General features: G+C 31.7%; 1 protein-coding gene across 2 annotated transcripts in view; it reads left to right on the forward strand.

Annotated features, from left to right (window-relative positions):
• LOC118189670 (sodium-coupled neutral amino acid transporter 9 homolog) overlaps positions 1-16,093 on the forward strand; it is an 83,214-nt gene extending 67,121 nt beyond the window's left edge. For both annotated transcript variants that reach the window (XM_085820125.1, XM_085820124.1), the window contains 4 exons: positions 4,186-4,290; positions 6,352-6,500; positions 9,834-9,923; positions 11,264-16,093. In XM_085820125.1, the coding sequence (XP_085676251.1) occupies positions 4,186-4,290; positions 6,352-6,500; positions 9,834-9,923; positions 11,264-11,438 (519 nt within the window). In that variant the 3' untranslated portion in view covers positions 11,439-16,093. The remainder of the gene's footprint in view (positions 1-4,185; positions 4,291-6,351; positions 6,501-9,833; positions 9,924-11,263) is intronic.
• Positions 16,094-20,738: the final 4,645 nt, after the last annotated feature.

The raw sequence follows: 20,738 nt of genomic DNA on the forward strand, positions 1-20,738 counted from the left end.
ATTTTTATTCAATATTTTCTAAAACTTACAAAGTTTGATTAGCAAACTCTATGATTTGAAAGTGAGCAGTGGCAACATTTTTCGAAATAAAGCAAATTTTTATCTCCAGGGTGTGAAACTGTTGCCACTCATGAAAATTAGCATTTTCAGAGTTTCTAATTAATATCTTGGCTAGTTAAGTCGTACAAAGATGTGAATGGTCGAAATGACTTCCCACAATTTTTTGGAATCCGGGGGTACCTCTCTCAAAACTCAACTTCCCATCGTTCCAGAGGAGATAATCCCACAAACAGACACGCATGGATTTTAATAGTGTAGATTACTGCTGCAAGTAAAGACAGACTACTTGTTACACCAAATATAACTCAGAAATATTGATTATACTTCAAGGTACCTTCATCGTTAATCCAAAGAAATTTGAGGAAGTTCCTATCAGTCTATCACCTATAGGCCAATTTCTAGTAAAGCCTATCAAATATCAGAAATTATTCCTATTTTCTCTTTATGGAATCTGTTTAAAACTGTAGAAATAAGCTTGATAAGGTCAAGTCCCTTTTCAAGACAGTCATTTAGACTCAGATCACTCTTCGCTTTAGCAGAAGCATCAAACATTGGTCTTAATTTTGTAATACTGTACTCCATCATAACATATCTACAGGGTAAATAATAATAAGGCAAATCTAATTCATTCATTGGTACCTCCTGTATATGATGCCTTCTCCGAGACATTCTTGAAACACAGTTTTGAAAGTCTTTGTGAAGACTATCTTGTTCTGGTTTCCTAATTGTACTGTGTAACCTTTTAAACAATAGCTCAAAATTATATGGAAGAGGAAGATTTTCTTCTATCTATAACAAAAACATAACAAAACAGTTGTTTTCTAGTCTCACAGTATTAAGAAAACGTTGCTTAATAGTTTCGTGTAATTCCACTGTTCTTTTCAAATGGATCCGTACCAAGGGGGTCGAGAGTTCTTAAATCAGATATGCAGGCATGTAGTAACTAAAAATGACAAACTTGCAATATTCAGTTTCTCTGTTTTTCATATAACACTCTGTCCTTATTCAGTTTCAATAGCTATGAATCTGTTTGAGATTTGTTTGTGGCTACTAGTTAATAATTTACCTGTGAAATCAGCTCCTATAAGACTTTCTGTAGGTCCTTCTAAATTATCTATTAAATCAATTCCACTGTCTTTAAGTTCTTTAAGTCATGTTACTTGGCTAATGGAGGGTTATGTTTTTATAAATAAGAGGTTGACTCAACAGTTATAAGAATTAGACATATTTGCTAAATATTTTTTTAAACCTTGTGTTCACATATGTTAATATTTGTCCCACCTAGTAATGCATGACAGTGACACACTTTTTCCATGTACTTGTAACCCTTATCTTGAGCTGTGCTTTGCAAAATGTATGATCTTTGAGAACAAGTATTCATATTAGCATGAGCCAAAAACGATTTTCTGTTACCTTTAATTATTACTCTTATGGTGTGCAGCGTAACTTTCAGAGGATCTTGAAGAAATGTTAGCAAATCTCATTTTGGCATTACATTGTTTCTGCTCTTTTTATTTAATTTATTTGTGAACAAATTATGCTATGAAAAATATGATGCCTTTTACCATATACAAAGCAGACAGTTTCTAATTTACACCTCCTAAGAGAATATCTGGATTTTAAACATAGGAAACAGAAATTTGTCCTTTGGACCACAGCTTGCCTGTCCGACAATAATAAGTTATACACTTGGCAACATTCCAGTAAACTGTGATTTGTGTTAGAACACAATATGCAGCTTTTTCTAACTTTGTGAAAAAAAATCAGCAGTTCTGCTGCCAAATGCATTAAATGAGATTTGTTCATTTTTGAACTAGTGTTTTAAACTTGTAATCAATTATAAAGAAGATGTAATTTTTTTAAATATTTATAACATGCAACATATTTGATTTTTATGTTCATTTTAGACTACATGGTATCATTCTTTCATTCATTTGCTGTCTAAAATATTGATCATTTTGACCTTTAAATCAATTGGAAAGTAAGCGGTAGTTTCTGTGTGACATCCTACATTCTTTTATTTCTGTATTTAACTTGCTGCAGCAACTATAACTTTTATCCAGATAGTTACAAGTACAGAACACCAGAATTTCACTGCAAGTTGTGCAGGTTGTGTGTGCACCTACTGCACTAACTATGCAGCTCCATCCCAATTCTGAGGGAGAACATCCCAAGGGCAGTCCGAGAGTATCTAATTCCTATTCCTTACTACCAACCACTCGAGGGAATTTTTGGCTGACCATGTATTTTGAGTGCCCCCATGTCACACAGACAGTACGCGTACAAACATTCATGCCTTCTTCTGGATTTGATTCAAAGCCCATCGGTACAATAGTCAGTATCTCTAGCCACTATACTGACTAGATGGCCTTTATGCAGATTAGTATCATGTTCCGGAGTTCTTTTTCTTACCAATTTGGGCTTCATGTAATGTTGGGATGAAAAGCTAACTTTTAACAAATGCTGCAGCAGTCAGTTAAATATGGGTGAAAATACAGTTGATTGGAGCAACTGTATGAGAGTAGTTTACTGCTTGCTTTTAATCAAAAACACTTGAAAGGTAAGATAAGTGCACCTGAAAAAATCAAGATTAATGAAAGTCAAAGAAAAGAACAATATAAATAGAGATTTTTTTGAAGTAATGGGGTTTGGGAGCAATCTATTGAAAAACAAGTAATTATTTCCTTGTGTGTATTTGATAAAGAGGCCAAAACTGTAATGGAGATAATAAAAAATATACATTGACAAATCTACAGCTTTCGAGGCTCAGGGCAGAAATCTCCTGGAGTCCACCTTATTGGAATGATCACCATACAGGATATCAACAAGAATATATAATAAACATTCATTTCATTAAAATTAATGTATTAAAATTATCTTAAGACTTAAAGAGAACAGCTTACATCTAGCAGACAAACATATATTTAAAAAAGCTTATTAATCTGCCATTTTTGATGATCTAAAAAATGTTTTAAACTTTTTTATATATATAAAAAAAAAAAAAAGCTAAAACTCTTTTTTGTAAGTTTGTGACCTCTGAAAATTTTTTTAAGCTGCATTTTCAGTGGAAAGGATTGTCTTAGTTAAGTCTTACTTGGCTCATTGTTGCTAGAACACAGCTTTTAACAAACTTTTAAAAGCTTCTCTTGTAAGATGCATTTGAAGCACATACTATCTAAAAAGTCTTCCAAAGTGCCAAATGTAAGTTATGCAATAATTCTCGTAATTTCATTTCCGCAATAAACTTTAACATTTTCAATGCATACCACTTTTTAGCTTTTTTATAATCTGACATATATACTTATCTTCAGAGGCCTCCTTCCCAGATCAAAGACCCAAGGGCAGTCTAAAGTCTGGTACATCCATGAATATGTATGAAAGAAGTAAAATATATTCAGATAGTGAACTTACCAGAGCAGGGAATTTAAAAAGGCAGGTTTTCAGCATTTTACAATGAATTGTAAATACAGCTATGTACATCTCGCATCCAGTATACATACACAGAAAACTAACTCTGGGATGTAGCCAAATGGCAAAACAAAAGGCAAAGAGGAGTGCTTGCCACTACTGGGTTCATATTTAGGAAATTTGTCTAATGACAGTATGCAAGACAAGATACCAAATTATGGCCTCAGCAAAGGTAAATAAATGTTAACCTATACATTATTCTTTTTTTTAAAGTTTGGGAAGTATTGCTCCATGCTGTTTCCTAATTTTTTTCCAATTAATTTAAGTGTTACCAAATTTTGCCAAAGTGTATGTGATAGCCAGTTTAACTAGTTAAACTTTCTATACAAGATTCTTATACATGAAATACTTGACCACAAAAATATACCTTAAAATTATTACTCAAAATGTAGCAAATAAAAAATACAGATAATATATTATAACAGTAAACAGAAACAACAGTGCAATCAAAAGGAAACAGATATTTATTGAAATTTATGATAATATTATCCTTTTATTGCAGTGTAAATAAACGACTAAAATTATTATTATTGTGAAAATTATTTGCTTATATAATTTTGGTATCTTAAAAAATAAATAAATAATAAAACTTAGAAAATAGTGACAGTGGTTTTAAATTAAGTTTGCATGAAATTTGATGATATGATTTTCTTTTAGGCTCGAGATTTAGCTATCGCATATGTACTTGTTGGAGCCACATATCTGATTATTGGCTGTGTCTTCTTTGTCACATTTCCTTTCGAAAAAAATTGTATTGAAGATGTAAGTAATTTCAACAAATTACTTTTCTTCCCTTCTTTTTTATTATGATTGTGATATACATGCAGCCTAACCCTTGTAAAGGTATTTTGCATCTTTATACAGGGTTTGTACAGTCCTTAAAAGTACTTTTAAAAGTCCTTGGGTGTTTTTGAACACTATTTTTTGTCCTTAAAAGTTCTTAATTTAGGCAAAAATCAGCAAAAGGTCCTTAATTCTCATCTGAAATTTCTGTCTGTGTTTTTACAACTGTCATTTTAGGTATGAATAAACATTTTGGAGGAATATTTTTCGTGATGCATTGACAGATATGTATTTGAATTCTTTACTGCTAGCCCACCAGCGGCCGAGTGGTAAAGTCGCTGAACACTGGTAGTTCGGTCCGAGGTTCGAATCCCGCGAACGGGCTGGCTTCATGGGCCTTTTCGTGGTTTTCACCACGTGTAACGTCTATACGAGTCAGTTTCCCTTAGAAAGTCCTCCACAAAAGGCATCCCTCCCCTTAGGTAGATAGCCCTAGTGTGCTTTGCCATAATTAAATATACCACACCATCTTTACTGCTATTTAATAAAAACAGTGGGTATTCAAGTTTTAGCCATGGGGCCCTGCCTTGATTGAAACATAAACATTCAAAATTAGTTCTTTTTTGTAAATGAAGAGTAAGAGTTCATAAAATATTACATCAAAAACACTTTTCCCTTTTTACTTCCTTGTATGAAGTAAAGGAAGTTTTGTAATCGTGAAAAATTCCGGGTACCATATTTCAACAAAAATAACCATTTTGACCTCTATCCAATGCAATTTAATGATGTTTTTGTGTGACATCCATATGTAAGGATAGAATAAAGGACTCCTTTTCCCAAAACGAATTATAAAACTAATTTAAAATTCATTCAGAAGAGACTTTTTTGGTTGCATCTTTATGTACTATACATATGTATGTATGTACCCCGCATAAATCAAAAAGGAGTAGCCTCAGAACGTTGAAATTTTGTATATAGGACTTCTATAGCATATAGTTTGCATGCAGTTTTTGGTGGCAGTCAGCCACACCAAAAGTATATATATATATAATAATAATAATAATTTATTTACTAATGGGTTATTTAGTATATTATTTGCTTAGATAAGGTTAGTAGAATTGTAGTAGAATGAAGTAAATTGAATTTTAAAAAAACTTTCCAAAGGAACTTCAATTTTTATCATGAAACAATTGAATGGAAACTTATGAAAATGAAAAATTTGAAATGGAAACTTTTGAAAATGAAAAGTTAATCAATAAAGCAAGTAATTATTGTCATTGATCGGAAATTGGTTGACTTTTCAAGGGGAGCAAACCAACTCTCCATCAATCAACAATAATTAATAAATGCAAAGGTGTTTCACCTTTTACTCAATTCATAATTATAATGCCAAACTGGTAAGTTGAGTTTTAGCCAATTAGTTAGGTTCAAGGTGAGATGAAATTGGAGGACTTTATAGAATTTATTATGAAAGTGGCAGTTCCATTTAGCTTATTAAATTTTTATAAATCATGAGATTATTGCCAAATTGAGTAGTAGTAAAAATGTTTTGCTAATTTAAGTAGTAGTAGTAAAAAATTTTTCGATCTCATTTGAGTAAAGTGTCCCTCGACACCCTCACTTTGTACATGTTAATACAAAGTAACATGCACTAGGGATCCATTACAGCTATAGAGAGGAAGTTATTATAAAGCAGTCACTAGGGAACATCAGCAGATGTAAATGTGCTCATGGTATACACTGCCTTCCAGTAATTTGGCTATAGTTGCAGACAAGGCCAGATGATTATATAATAGAGCTATTTTAAGTTCTTGTACTTATGGTAATAAAGTCTTTTCAGAACTTCCTATGTGTTATCATTTTTTTTATAATAGTGACAACACAATGTAAATTCCTGAAAAACCCTTGAAAAAAATGTTGTATTTTAATTATATTTTAAATAAGGAAAAATATACAATAAATTTATTATAATATTATGTGTGTTAGTAATATTTTTTAAATTGTATATATTTTAGCTAATTGTATTTATTGTAAATGCAGAATCTACTGAATAACTTTCGAAGTAATGATTTACTAGCTGTGATAACAAGAGTATTTCTCCTTTTCCAAGTGCTGACATTATATCCTTTGATAGTTTACATTTTGCGTGTACAGATTATGCATTTTGCCTTTGGCTCTATATATCCAAGGTAAGAAGATGTGAATTTTCCATTGCAGTCAAAGTATTTACCTGTCTTAGTTTATATGTATATGCATTACAATCATATGATGATCACTGTAAATGAGGATTTTTAACTTTATACTGAAGCGACATATATTGTGTGCTGATTATGCTTCATAAACCCTAAGTGATTATTATAGTATAATTGAAATGACAATTTTGCTGGCTTAGGCTTTATATTTACCATTTTAGTTGATTCCTTGAATTTCATTAAAACTTAGTGAAAGTTATCTCTGTACAAGTTTTGTAATATAAAATTGTTACTAAAAATGACATCTTTTGTTGCTAGTGAATAATTATATAGAGCACGTCTGCTTGATTATTATTATGTCATCTGTATGCATCATTAAAACAAATAAAATATCATGTCAGCATCTTTTTTAATGTTATGAATTTTGTAAAAAAATTTTGGCATACATAAATTATCTTTGTGTTGTTCATAATTTTGCTCATCTGAATTATGGATTAAAATTTATGAATCAGATGGTTATTTTTCTTCAGGGTTCAGTCCACTGAAAGAAACTATATAGTAAAAATATCCTAAAATTTGCACTTCGGATTATGCTGTCAATAATTTTCAACCATGAAATCGTTTCTATTTTGGTGTAATAAGTACTAAAATATGTAAACATAATTAAGTGGGAAAATGGGCAAGTTACATTCAGTTTGGTTTAAATTTTGATTAAAAAGCTCTTATGTGATTTTTTTCCACCCTGCCCCCTTGATTTTTAAAAAATATATTTAATTTATTAAATAATAAGTTTAAATGCAATGATAGCCAGATAATTTCTTGGCAAGTATGCTGCAACTATTAATTATATACAGTTAAAAGTCGTTAATTCGGACACCCATAATCCGGACCTCAAAGCTACAAACTTTCTGCGCATGCACCGCATTGACGCATGCGCGTAAGACCTTTACGGCTGCGCATATGCGTGTGCGCATGCACATAATACATTTACGCATGCGCGGCTCGCAATGAATTGGAAGTTGATCTGTCAGCACTATCCTTATCTACAGGGTTTTATTTTATTTGGCTTATAATTCCTTACTAAATGTAGTATTTCATCTCGATGTACTCCGTCTTTGATGTGATTTAAATCAAATTCCTGGTCATTATAATTCGCTTCCAATAGTGAAGAAAGTGACACAGAGGTTATTGAAAACAAAAAAATTTCGATTGACAAATTAGTCGGTATTCTCGACACAGGAATTATAGGACTTAAACAGCGGAACTTTGTAACTGAACAAGAAATTATGTCTGTTTATAGAATTAAAGAGAAAGTATTATCACATAAAATGAAGCAACTTAAACAACTTACATTGAAAGAAATGTTTAATAAAGTAAACAAATAAATATTAAGCTTTTTCTTTTTGTAAATTTTGATATTCTTTAGATCATAATTGTTCTTTATTTCATAAATTACGGTTTCATATTTTTAATTTTATAATTTCTGCATGCCATCTTACCAGATTTAAACTGATGATCTATAATCCGGAAAAATCGATAATCCGGAATCGTCGAAGTCCCGACGAGTCCGGATTAACGACTTTTGACTGTATATGTAATGGGATGATTTGAGAATAACGGTAATGGTCTATTGTGTAGTTTGAATGATGTGCAACGGTAATTCAATAGGTAATTTGATTCCTTAAATAATGTTTCGGACACATATTCTTTACACATCATCATTATGGGTGTCATATGCACCCCTCCCCCCCCCACTTTGGTATAGTTGGCCTTTCTTCAGACAGTGGATGGCAGTCAGCAGAAGCAAGTGATGCATCTAAACAGCAGCAAGCAAAGTAGAAGAAAAGACTAGACAGTTATCAGCAGTATTAGTTGCAGATTAATTTTCATATAATACTATTTAGATTCCTATATTAGTAGTTTTAGGAAGGAGACATAGCCAAAGTGTGGAATTAAAAGGGCTATTGCTAAATTAAAGTTAGTAGTTTTCTTTCATATTTTTGTATTGTATGCATTTGTGTGTTTGTATATATATAAAATTATTAAAAGAAAAGGAAATAGTTGGAGCTTAAATGCAAGTTTACGTGTTCTTTCCTGTGAAAGTCCTAACCATTCCTAACCAAGTCATACATAAAGGTAGTATAAGTAAAAATTACAAATATTGAAACAATACTCAAAGCATTACATAATAAAATAAGAAATTAAAAATTAAATATTCATGTTCTTAGTTCAACGCTTCAAATACAACTTATCAAGGGAAAGGTGTTTTGAAGCCTATATCCAAGTTGATCAAAGAGTTCTGAATACAAAATTCATTCCTTTGAGACATTTGAGATTCAGGACCATAATTTTTGAAATAAATTTTCAATTTAAAATAACTTTCAGTGTCTCTTAAATATTTAGGAAGTAGGGAGAATGTGAACCTTTTCCCTACTTGTAATTTGCAACCCTTAAGACAGCAAAATTACAATACTTAAGAAGAAACACACACACACACACACACACAAAAAAAAAAAAAAAAAAAAATCAATATTCAAAAATACAAAACAGGATTGAAATAAAAACCACATAAAAACTTTTTTAGGTAGTTACCTGAAAAACTAATATGTGTCAAAAGCCTAAAACAAACTAATTACAATCGTATACAACTAAGGAAATCCCTGAACAACAAGCATCAAATTAAAATTGTCAGTATTTAAAATCTAAAAAATGGGGCAGCTCGAATGCGTGTTAAATTAGGTTTTAATCTGAATTGAAAAAAAAAACAGTTAAACTTTGAATCAAAAAGCTGTTGAGAATGCTCAAAATTATATTAAATGCTGATAAAGATACAAAAGCTGCTCCCAAGAGTTATCAAGAATTAAAAAAAATAAATAAAGGTAAACCTTCCTAGATTTAATCTAATCAAATACAGAAGGTTGTTAATAATAAATGAAGAATTTTATAAAAAATTCTTATCAACATCTAAAAATTCACTGAAGAAAAATGGTGAGGGCAAATGCAGTTTCTTTAAAAAGAATGAAGTTTCAAAAAATCTAAAAAAAATTCTTTTAAAAGAATAAATCTAGTTCAAAATGCCAAGAACAATTCAATTAAATTTGCCACTAAAGGCCAATGTATATTATATATATACACACACACACACACCAGAATATTTAAATAAAGAATCAAGAATTTGCTTTTATGTTATATGTTTTCCTTGCAGTATATATTTATTAATGTCTTTTAAGTATTCTTTTATTTAAGTAGAATTTAATATTTTTCTTATAGAGAGTTATTTGTAAAAGTTATTTTTAAATTTATTCTCTGATTATTTTACTTCTGTCATAGTTGGAAACATGTCATGGTTCTCAATTTCATAGTCCTGGCTATATGTATTTTATTCAATGTGTACTTGCCAAAAGTTGGAACTATTATAAGGTATGTTAAGTTTTCATTTTACAAAGATTCAGATGAGATATTTTTATATTCTCATAATGGCAGGAATTATTGCTGTACCACATAGCTTCAGGAAAAAAAATTTTTTTTTCAGTATACATAAAATATTAATAGACAGTAAGAGCTATTGTTGGGAAAGTAGCTATTAAAATGTCACATAAAAGCAATTCCCGAGTTGTTACTTATAAAGCATAACATTCAAACTTCAGTTGTTATTAAATTCAGAAATTACTTTTCACCAGGTTTTACGTACAGTAAAAATTTAATAAATTGAACTGAACATGGAAATTTAGAATTAGAAATAGTTAACTTTTTTTTAAAAAAAATCATGTGTTTTCAGTTACCATACATTCCTGTTTATGAACCAGAAATTCTTAGTAAATATTTTATTATTGGAATAGGAGAATTGACCAAGTTCAAAATGATTTGCAAATAATTTGATCACAAAAAGGATATTATATGTAAGTAATTGAAAACATATATTTTATTTAATCTTAATATAAATTATTTGTTTTTTAATAATGATATTAAAGTTGCATTTTTTTAGTGTGGTAAGTCGGGTGAACATTATCACTTTGCATATCAGTGCTCATATCATTGTCTCACATGCTTCGTAGATAATATCTTCAGTTCTGTCCATAGTATTAATAAAAGTAATTAATAAACATTTATTTTAAAAGCAGCAAAATATGCAACCTTCTCTTTCTTTTCTGTTTGAGAATCTTTTACAACAGATAATAAAAATTATTTTATCTATATTTTATTTGTAAAAGAGAGAACATGGCTGAGGAGGAAAACGTCTTGAGACTGCTTGAGAATAGTTACTACAGTTGAGAACCAAAGTAAAATTTGTCAATTATAGCAAAAGCATCAAATGATGAACATGTCTAAATTGAGAGAATTGAGAAAGACATATTTAGCCAGAGTAGGGCCTTTGCTTTTTATGATGTTCTCACCTTTTCAATTTTTTTTAATGAAAGCTGAATGTTAACTGGCACTTATTTTCAACTCATTTGATAAATCTAAGTTAGATAATTACATTTTTGGTAATGTATATAACTTGATTTATAGGTTGATCTTAAATTTGGTTTATAGACAGGTTTTCAATTTTGACTGAATTTTGCAGTAAACCTTTCTTCCTGCAACATAAATTGGCTATATTTGAGTATACTATATTCTGATTGTTAACTGATCCCTTTTGTTTCAGTTAATTGAAGTTCAATTATGTATGTATTTTAATGCATATTATAATTAGATTATTCAATTTATTACATAGTGTGGCTACTTTTTGGTGATTTATATATGAATATTTCTTTCAATAGGTACTGTGGTGCTATTTCTGGATTAGCATATATATTTACTCTCCCTTGCATAACTTATATGAAAGCTTTGAAAGACAGAAATCAATTGACTGCAACTTCTTTAACAATACATAGTTTTATCATCATTTTAGGGCTCTGCAACTTCTTTTCTCAATTTTTTGTACATGCAGTGTAAAAAAAATAAAAATGTTTTCTATTAAAAAAAATGCATTTGAAAAGATTTTATTAGAGTTCTGAAACATATATAATTCAGTGAGCATCTTATATGTTTAAAAATGTTTCTTAGAAACAAATAATTACAATAAAATGTGATATTTATATTTCAAAGTACTCTGAGAAAGAGATGCAAGCATAAAATAAATGTTAATGCATAACTGATTTTTTTTAATTGATTAAAAAAACTTATTAATTGTAACAAGAGGGCTGCAGGTTTAAAGTAGCGACTCACTGTTTTATAATCCCTGAGTATAACACTTTGAATTTAAATACTATCTGTTTTAGACTATATTTAAATTCTAATTTAATTCTTACATTCAGTATATACTGTTTGATACAAATAATGTGATTGTGAGTACAATATGCATGATTTGGACCAATTTATTTATGAAATAAAATAGATGGATATGTTTATTTAAATTTCATGTATTTAACAGACTATTAAATCAATATGTATGACATGTAAATTGGCTTACAGTGTGTGGCAAATATTATACAAAAAACAGTTATGTAATGTATGTAGTAAGTCTCTGTTGCTTTATTTATTGCATGAATCGGTGTTTAGTTTTTGAAAATTTGCTTCTAAAAACAGACCATATAAACATGGTGATATTATGTTTCCTTTCCACATGAAGATTTTTGTCTTATAATATAGAGTCACTTTTTGTTAGATTTTAGTGTAAATTTCTTTTCTGTTTGTTTGGTTTTATAATTATAGCAACAAATCTTAAAAAATGAATACAAACACACAGTTGTTTTTTAAATGTTATTGTATATTTGTTTAACATATTAAGAGAAACAAGGTAGCATCATTCTTCAAATTTTTTTAATAACTAAATGAAATTTGGGGTCTAGATAATTTGAATGTTTGGTGTTTTATTGTAGCATTAATAAGCATAATCAATTTTAGCATTCTCATATGTACATAATTTTTGTCAATAATGATTGCTTGTAATCTTTTTAGTTTATGCTGCATGCTCTTTTTAGTTTATGCATAATTTCAAGATATTGTGTACATGATGTTGTATAGTTACAAATATATATGAAAGGCTTTTTTTACCAAATTGCCAACCTGTTTTGATTAATAGCATGCTTACTTGAAAATGCACGATCTGGCAACACAGTGGTTTGCACTTTGAATAATTTATTTCAAATTCCTTCTCTTCCTCTTCTCTTCCATTACATTTAATATGTGATATGTATCTGGTGTTGTCTAATAAGTTTGTCAATATGTTGCCTGTATTCAACATGCAAATCACCTCAGTAATTGTTTTCTGCCTAATATTTCTCTATTTCCATGTAAATTTATATTTAATATGTTTTACATGTTATAGGGATCTGAGAATGACATTTTGCTAATTTTTTTTATTTATTTACTTACATATGGAATATCATGTACCTCAGTATCTTCCCAATGAAAATATTATTTTATTATTAAATGAAATTATTGTTATTTTTTGGCTAACTAATTATATACAGTAGAATTTCAGTATGTTGAACTTAAATCAAAATGTAAAATTCAGAAATCATATTAACTTATCTAAGTAGCATAGACTTTTTTCCCCTGGTCTCTCCTATTTGAGTATATTGAAGGTCTACTAGATTTTAAAAGTGCTTATGGAATGTATATTTGTAACCATACCAGTAAAAGTTAAAATGTTAGTTTAAATGTTGTATAATGCGACATCAAAAACTAAGTGGGGTCTATAAATGTGTTCAATTCAAAGATTTTAGAGTATACTTTTTAAGGTTTCATGATTTACCTGTGTGTTGTGACTTATCAGTTGAGAAATGTGTATTCATAATAAGGAATGAGCTTAGTATTACCTGTTATTTTTTAATGCTGCATTAGTACATTTTTTTAAATCTAATGTTATGCAACCTCACAGTTAAGGCTTATTTTTGGTGTAGAGGACATGCTTTATTTTAGTTTTTCATTTTGTTTTATCATGTGTGTGCGTGCATATGTATATTACATACATCATACATGTATGATATTAAATTAAGGATGAGCTTGAAAAGTGATCACTTGGGTGATAAATGTGTCAGAAAATCAGCTGCATGGTACCAATGCATAGATTGTCAAAGAAGCCTCCTGACTGAAATAAAAAAATGTCTCCAGCTACCATTATGTATATGCATGGATGTGTGCGTATATGTATGTATGTATATATACTATATACACACTCGTATTAACTTATATAAATACATGGTACCCATAAAGTCGAGACCAGTTTAGTTAAACAGGATGAAATTATTGAAATAAATTAATGAGGATGAAGTAATGTAATGCACTTTAATATGACTGCCTTTCACTTCAAAACTCATCTCCAATGTTCTGTTGTTACTCGAAACTTTTATTTTTATATCTGAAATGTATTACCTTCAGCAGTTTATATTCAGTTTCAAGGTTTTTAAAAATTATTGACTTTCATTTGATAAAAACCCAAGCACTGGTAGTTTATTCTGGGTTCAAATTCTGATGAATAGGCTGGCTGCATGAAAGATCCCATATTTTTCTGAATAGGTGATATAAATGCAAGTGAGTTTCTCTTAGAAGGTCCTCCATGAAGGAATTCTTTTCCTATATACAGATATCTCTCATAAGCTTTGCCATAATCTAACTAATGTCAGTTGAGTATGCTGACCAAAGTCTTTGTCTATTCCTGTGCGAAGAAAAGCTATATTGAGATAATCATAAACATCAATTGTGAAATATGATGATACACTGTCCTGTTAAAACAAAGTTTGCAAAATTCTGTTAAGAATTAGTAGCAGCTTCAGAATGTTTTACTAAAACAGCAGACTGATGCAGTTGGACTGTGGTTCACTTGCTAAACTCTTTGCCCAATTATCTTTAAATTTTGTTGAAACTTCTATCTGAACTTCTTTCATTTTCTACAGTGCTTGTTCTCAAATTTTATTTAATGAGAAGTTGAATATTTGGAGCTGAGTTTTCAAAAAATTATGCTCAAATTTGACTTGAGGCTTCATATGGTAATGCTGTTAAACATATTACAATAAGAACTTGTTGTTATCATTCTACAGTCAGTTCTTGGCACGTAAAGCAGAAATAATTACATTTTAACCAAAATGGATCAAGAATTTAGAGATACCTTATTTATCCATATATACATGTGTTATATTTACGTTTAATTAATTCAATTGTCCATTGAGACGAATTGTCAAAGTACATGTAATGTGTGTAGTTTTGTAACCAGTGCAGGGAATGTATATTGCAGAGGCACCCATGTGGTCAATGGTATTTTGAGGCCCTTGACCCATAAACACTGCTGTTTCATCAATAGTAGTCATGTTCAGGAGTTGCTGCCATCAATGAAACACTTCAATGCAAGTGCACATTTAATCACTTCAGTATCTCTTGATTTGAAGAGTGTTGTCGATGTTCTTAAAGACAATGCGTGTTGCTGAAGGAAGCCATTTGCCCAGTGTTGTGATGCTTTGAATTCATCTGGAAATATGTCTAGCTGTGGTGGTGCTATTACAAGGGCATATGCTTGAATATCAGCCCTGCAAACAATCAAACACTTTGCCCTGCTGTTAGTAATCCATTCGCAGATGTGTGCAGAGTTCAGGAAATAATGCTTCTAGTTATTTACCTCAAACAACCTATCAATTGATATTTATTGTAATTTCATCGCCATTTCTGGACAATTCGCAGATTTAATTTCTTCTCTTTTCAGAAAGCTGCAAGACTTTTAATTCCTAGAGTTTCCCACAAGAGTTTTCTTGTGCTCAACGGAATAGGTTTATCTTTTTGCATTCATTTTATCTGAGCATCAAAATTTATTATCCTTTAAGTTTATTATTAAATCAGGTGCTAAATGTTCATTGCTTATGCAATATATTGAATACTGAAGATTCTAATTATTGCAACCATGTCTGTTTCATATTTGCATGTGTGTTGCTTCTGCCTTTTGGGAATAAAGTGCCCATCTGGCTGATGATTTAAACTAAGTCTTATATAAAAAGTACCCTGAAAAATCATGCTAGAGCTTATTTTATGTATAGGTCTTAATTTCAGAGAAACATGGTATTTAATTGTTCAGAATAAGTAGTTTAAAATCCTATAAATATTTCTGTGTAATTCTTTTCTCTAACATGAATCTCTTATTTGTCTCATACATATATCTTTCAGAAAATTATTTATTGAGGCACTGTTGAATTTATAAATCTCTAAAATTCTACTGAATATATGTAAATGTTTTTGTATTTTTGCATACTGTGATCTTTAAGGGAAGAATGTATTCTATAGTAATGTATATACCGTAGTTTCATATGTATGTTCAAATCTTTAATATTAGTGTGAGAAGGGAAAGCAAATTTTATATATCATTTTTAGGCATCTTTTTATTATGCTGATGTACCTGAAGGGTTAAGATCTTTTATTTATTATATTTAAGCATGTTATTTGTTTATTGTAACTACTTAAAAGGTACAAATAAATATTTTGAAATGATAAATTTTTTTAACATTATCAACATTTAAACTTTTTTAGATGTTGGTATGAAATTAGTTTTATATCATGATTAAAACTATAAGTTTTTTACATGTACATATTTTTAAAAATTAATAAATATTCATTACAATTAATACAGTTTCTTGATTAATTTTCTTGGTACCGTAATGTCTTGCATAATGAACTTAATCCATTACACAGTCGCACTCATTCATGGAAATTGCTTATGTAGAATCGAATTTATTCCAAACTTGGTCCAGCGTTTAAAAGCCTTATAAATAAAAATTTTTGAGACTAGTGAAAGCAATATGAATGTTGGAAAAACTCGGAATTTACTAATTTGTTAGTTACAAAAATACTTACATTATACCTAGTCTGCTCCCCCCCCCAATTTAATCTGCAACTGCCTTTAATCTTTTTGCACATTTACCTTCAGTTTCTTGGGTAATCTTAAATTTCAAGAAGTTTTCTCTAGTCTCTCTTCCAGAGCTGCAAAAATGTAATTCAGTTACATGTAATTAAGTTATATTCTTGCATGCAAGTAATAATTGCAAAGTAAGTATTATTTTAATGACATTTACAGTGTAATTGCAATTACATTATAATTATAGAGTAATTGTACACTGCTGTGCAAAAATTAAGGACGAGCCTATTTTTTTTCTTTCAATATAACATTGTGCAAAAGCTTTTGAAATCAATATAAATAATAAGATCTCCAAGATGTAAGAACATGGGTAATGTAAGCAAAATTTCCCAAAAAATAAATCAAAAGGATAAAAGGAAAGGTTTTCAGTAAAGTAATACTGAAAACGTAGCATGAAGCACAATGTAACAGAAGGCCGAAACATTCATGTGACAGGAGTCCAGCAAGAAACATCCAGCCTTTAGTAGGGGATATGATATTCCCTGACTGCTGTGCAGTTTTCACATTGTTTGTCCATGCTGAGTATGAGGTTGTCAATGAGTTGTTGAGGCATTGCTGCTCATTCCTCTTGTAGTGCCCAATCGCAGCTCTGGAACTGATTTCTGTTACTTGAATGTACTAGCCTTAAAAAAAAAATATGTGATATAATCAATCCACTTTGCATCTAATGAATTAATTCAAGATCAGAGCTTAAATTGCAGCTGAGCTTGCCTCCGGTACTTCTCAGCTTTTGAGCTTGTCGGAGCGCACCAAAGCCCTTATATGAGAGGTCTCTGGTACTTAATTTATGTAACTAAAGCAACACTTCAGCAGAAAATTCTTTGGATCTAAGTCTGCCTTAAAAACCATTTCTAGCTTCTGAATGCTTTCCTGTTTTTCTCTGGGAAACTACCTCTTTGCTCATTAAAAATATAAATACCTCTCTATATGTTAAAGGCTTTTTATCCAGGAAATGAATTTATGAGAGCGGGTTTTTAGTTCTCGAAAATGCTAAAAGTGGAACTTTTGGAAAGATTATTTAAAAAGGGGGTTGAAAATTTTCACTTGTATAGAACCTTACTTTCATTCTCAATTAACAACTCAGACTTAAAAAACCACTTTTTATACCTGTTTAATTCTGCTTCACAGCTATAATTATACTCTTTTGGGAAAAAAAAAAAAAAAAGGAAGCATCATGAAGGAAGTGGTTGTTTTTGATGAAATTGAATATGTGTGTAGCTCATACACAAATAATAAAATGATTAAAAAATCAAGGTCATAGTACCTGTTCACGGCTCACAATCTCCAATTGAGTGTTCAAATTAGTAGTTGGTCGAACCGCCCCTGGCGGCAATGCATGCTTGAATTTGTCAAGGCAAGGAGTGGTAGATATTCATAATGTCATCCTGTGATACATACTTCTAGGCATTCATCAGTTGTCGCTTCAGATCTGCGATATTTTGTGGTGCCTGAATCTGGCGGCCTACCATGTCCCAGACATGATCTATTGGTGAAAGGTCTGGTGACCTTGCTGGCCAAGGAAGAGCACGAAGACAATCCAGAAACATGCGAGCGGTATGTGGCCTGGCATTATCTTGGAAAATGGCCCCAGGATGATGTGCCATGAAGGGTAATGCAACCGGCCGCAGGATGGTATCAATATATCATTGAGCTGTTAAAGATGTACGGAGGATGACTAAAGATGACTTGCTGTCATAAGAAATAGCACCCCACACCATCACATCAGAGGTTCTTCCTGTATGTCTTTGTAAAACAAAGGCTGATTGTGACAGCTGGCCCCGTCCTCTCCAGACACGAACACAGTGGTCATCTGCTTCAACAGTGAAGTGGGATTCATCACTGAACACTGTACAATGCCAGTCTGATGGAAGCCATGACGATTGGCTGCGACACCACTCCAGACGACTTCGCTGACGTTGTGGGGTTAAAGGCAAACATCTTAAAGGCCTCTGTGAATGTAACCCCACCTCAGACAAGCGCCGTGAGATGATGGACGGTACCACGGGAGGTATAGACGTGGCTGTAGTGCGTTGAATAGTCGACAATGATACCGTTGGGGCGGTTTGGACCTAGGGAACAATCATCCTATCTTGCCTCGCATTTGTGCTCCTTGGCCGGAGGAGCCTTCATTTTGTCGGCAATTTCCTTGTAGCAGCCAACATCTTTGCACAGCAGTGTGTGTACGCTGTGTGTGTAAATTCCAAGAAGTCCAAATGTAATCTGCAGGGCTCTTCTGCTGCTACAAGTCATATGCTACGCCAACAATTTGAATTCCAAATAGATATTGGCCTTTTCCAGGAACCTTATGTCAACAGTGACTGTACCTTGGGAGGCTCAACCACAAATAATAAAACTTTTCTTTCTTCAAATAACTCAGCTGCAATAGTTTATAATGGTCACTTAAATCCAACTCTATGGAGATGTACTGATCACTCTTTCAATCTTTTAGTTATCTCAGTCTATTGCCCATCTAGCAGGGAATTGGATGCAGTTTTATCAGAATTAGATTATCTTCATTCTAGTACCTTTGATGGCTGTATAATTGGAAGGGATTTTGATGCCTCTAGCCCCCTTTGGGGCTTACAAAGAAAAAATGCTAGATGTGCTATACTACTCAACTTTATATCGTCATTAAATTATATCTTCCTAAATACAACATATTATCCGCCTACCTTTGACACAATTCATGCAAAGGGTTGGCCTGACCTTATTTTGATTACTCCTCAGTTAGTGATCTAATTACTCTTAGCGATCACAGATGTATTGTTTTTACATTGAACTCCCAGTTCCCTATCTTTGTTAAACAAAGATTTAAAACTCATTATGGAAGGTTACGAAAATTAGAAAGGAACTTTGCTCCACTCTTGATAGCTTGTTACAGGAATTCAATAATTGCTCATCTGGCTCAGAACTGGATAATCCTTACAATAAACTGATCCACTACAATATTCAAGTTTGCCAAAAAAAACTTTCGTCTTAGATCATACCCAATTTATACAAGTGCTATCTGGTCGACAACTGAACTTGCACGAGAAAAAAGCTTTCTCAGAGCTGTAAGAAGACAGGCTCAAGCTAAATTCGAGAAAAACATTAAATTAGCAAAACGAAGATATTGGAGAAATTATTGTACTAATACTGTTGATAAATTCGGAACGTCTTTTAAAATTGCCACTGATCAAATCTTCCATCCTACAGTCCTATCTGCCAGTTTACTACTCAATGCCAATAACACAGTGGAGATTGCCCACTTTGTCCTCCAGTCTCTATTCAAGGAGGACTCTGCAGGAGAAGATACCTCTGATCAAAAGGCCATTCATGACTCTTATCTAAACTTTCCATATTTTTAATACTCATCTGAACCTCTACCAACTTTGCCTGAACTCGATAGAATTATAAGACAGTTAAACCCCAAAAAGGCCACTGGTTCGGATGGGCTTGACAACGCCTTAATTCAGTTATCACATCAAATCTATCCAGAATTGACTCATGCTTTCATCCTGGCTTGCGGAAAATTAGACATTTCCCTCTCTCAACAAAATTAGCTGAAGTCGCTCTCTTCCACAAGAAGGATAAAGATCCTGCTTGTCCGGCTTCCTATCGACCAATTTGTCTGCTGCCATCCTTTGGTAAACTTCTGGAGAGAGTTATCCTTGGACGACTTCAATACTTTTTATATAGTAATGGTCTACTAGAAGAAAATCAATTTGGATTTTTACGTGGAAAGTCCACTGAACATGCTCTGTCACGATTACTTACTATCATCAAAGAAAATGGAAGCAACAATATGCATACATTCATCATCAGTTTGGATATTCAGGGGGCCTTCGTCTCCCTGTGGTGCCAGACATAATTCATGCTCTGGTAGCCATGGGTTGTCTGAAGGACCTTCTTGATCTTATTCGTAGCTATTTACAAGATCGCTCCGTTCAGATAACTCTAGACTCGACAATACTTTGACATAAATTAAGCAGAAGATGTCCACAAGGATCCTGCTTAGGACCTCTTTTATGGAACATTGTAGCAAATACCTATCTAAAACAGCTAAATAAAGACTCCAGCTGCACAGTTATTGCATATGCTGACGATTTTTTGTTTACTTTTAAAGGGAAGTCGAAATTACAAGCCTTGGCACAAGATTAACTAACTTTAGCAATTGGGCAAGATGCCATAAAATTTCCTTCCAAATCACAAGGCCCGCTACTTTGTACCAAAAAAACCTCTAAAGAGAACGCCTCCTCAAAAAATCCTTGGAACTTCAATTAAATTTGTACAAGATTTAAAATATTTAGGAATAACTTTTAATAACCGCTTTATCATGGCTACCCCATCTCAGATATATAAAACATAAAGTAGAC

The sequence above is a fragment of the Stegodyphus dumicola genome, chromosome 7 (assembly GCF_044657685.1).
Source record: "Stegodyphus dumicola isolate Sdum_Otavi_A_Nest chromosome 7, ASM4465768v1".
Classification (NCBI taxonomy): domain Eukaryota; kingdom Metazoa; phylum Arthropoda; class Arachnida; order Araneae; family Eresidae; genus Stegodyphus; species Stegodyphus dumicola.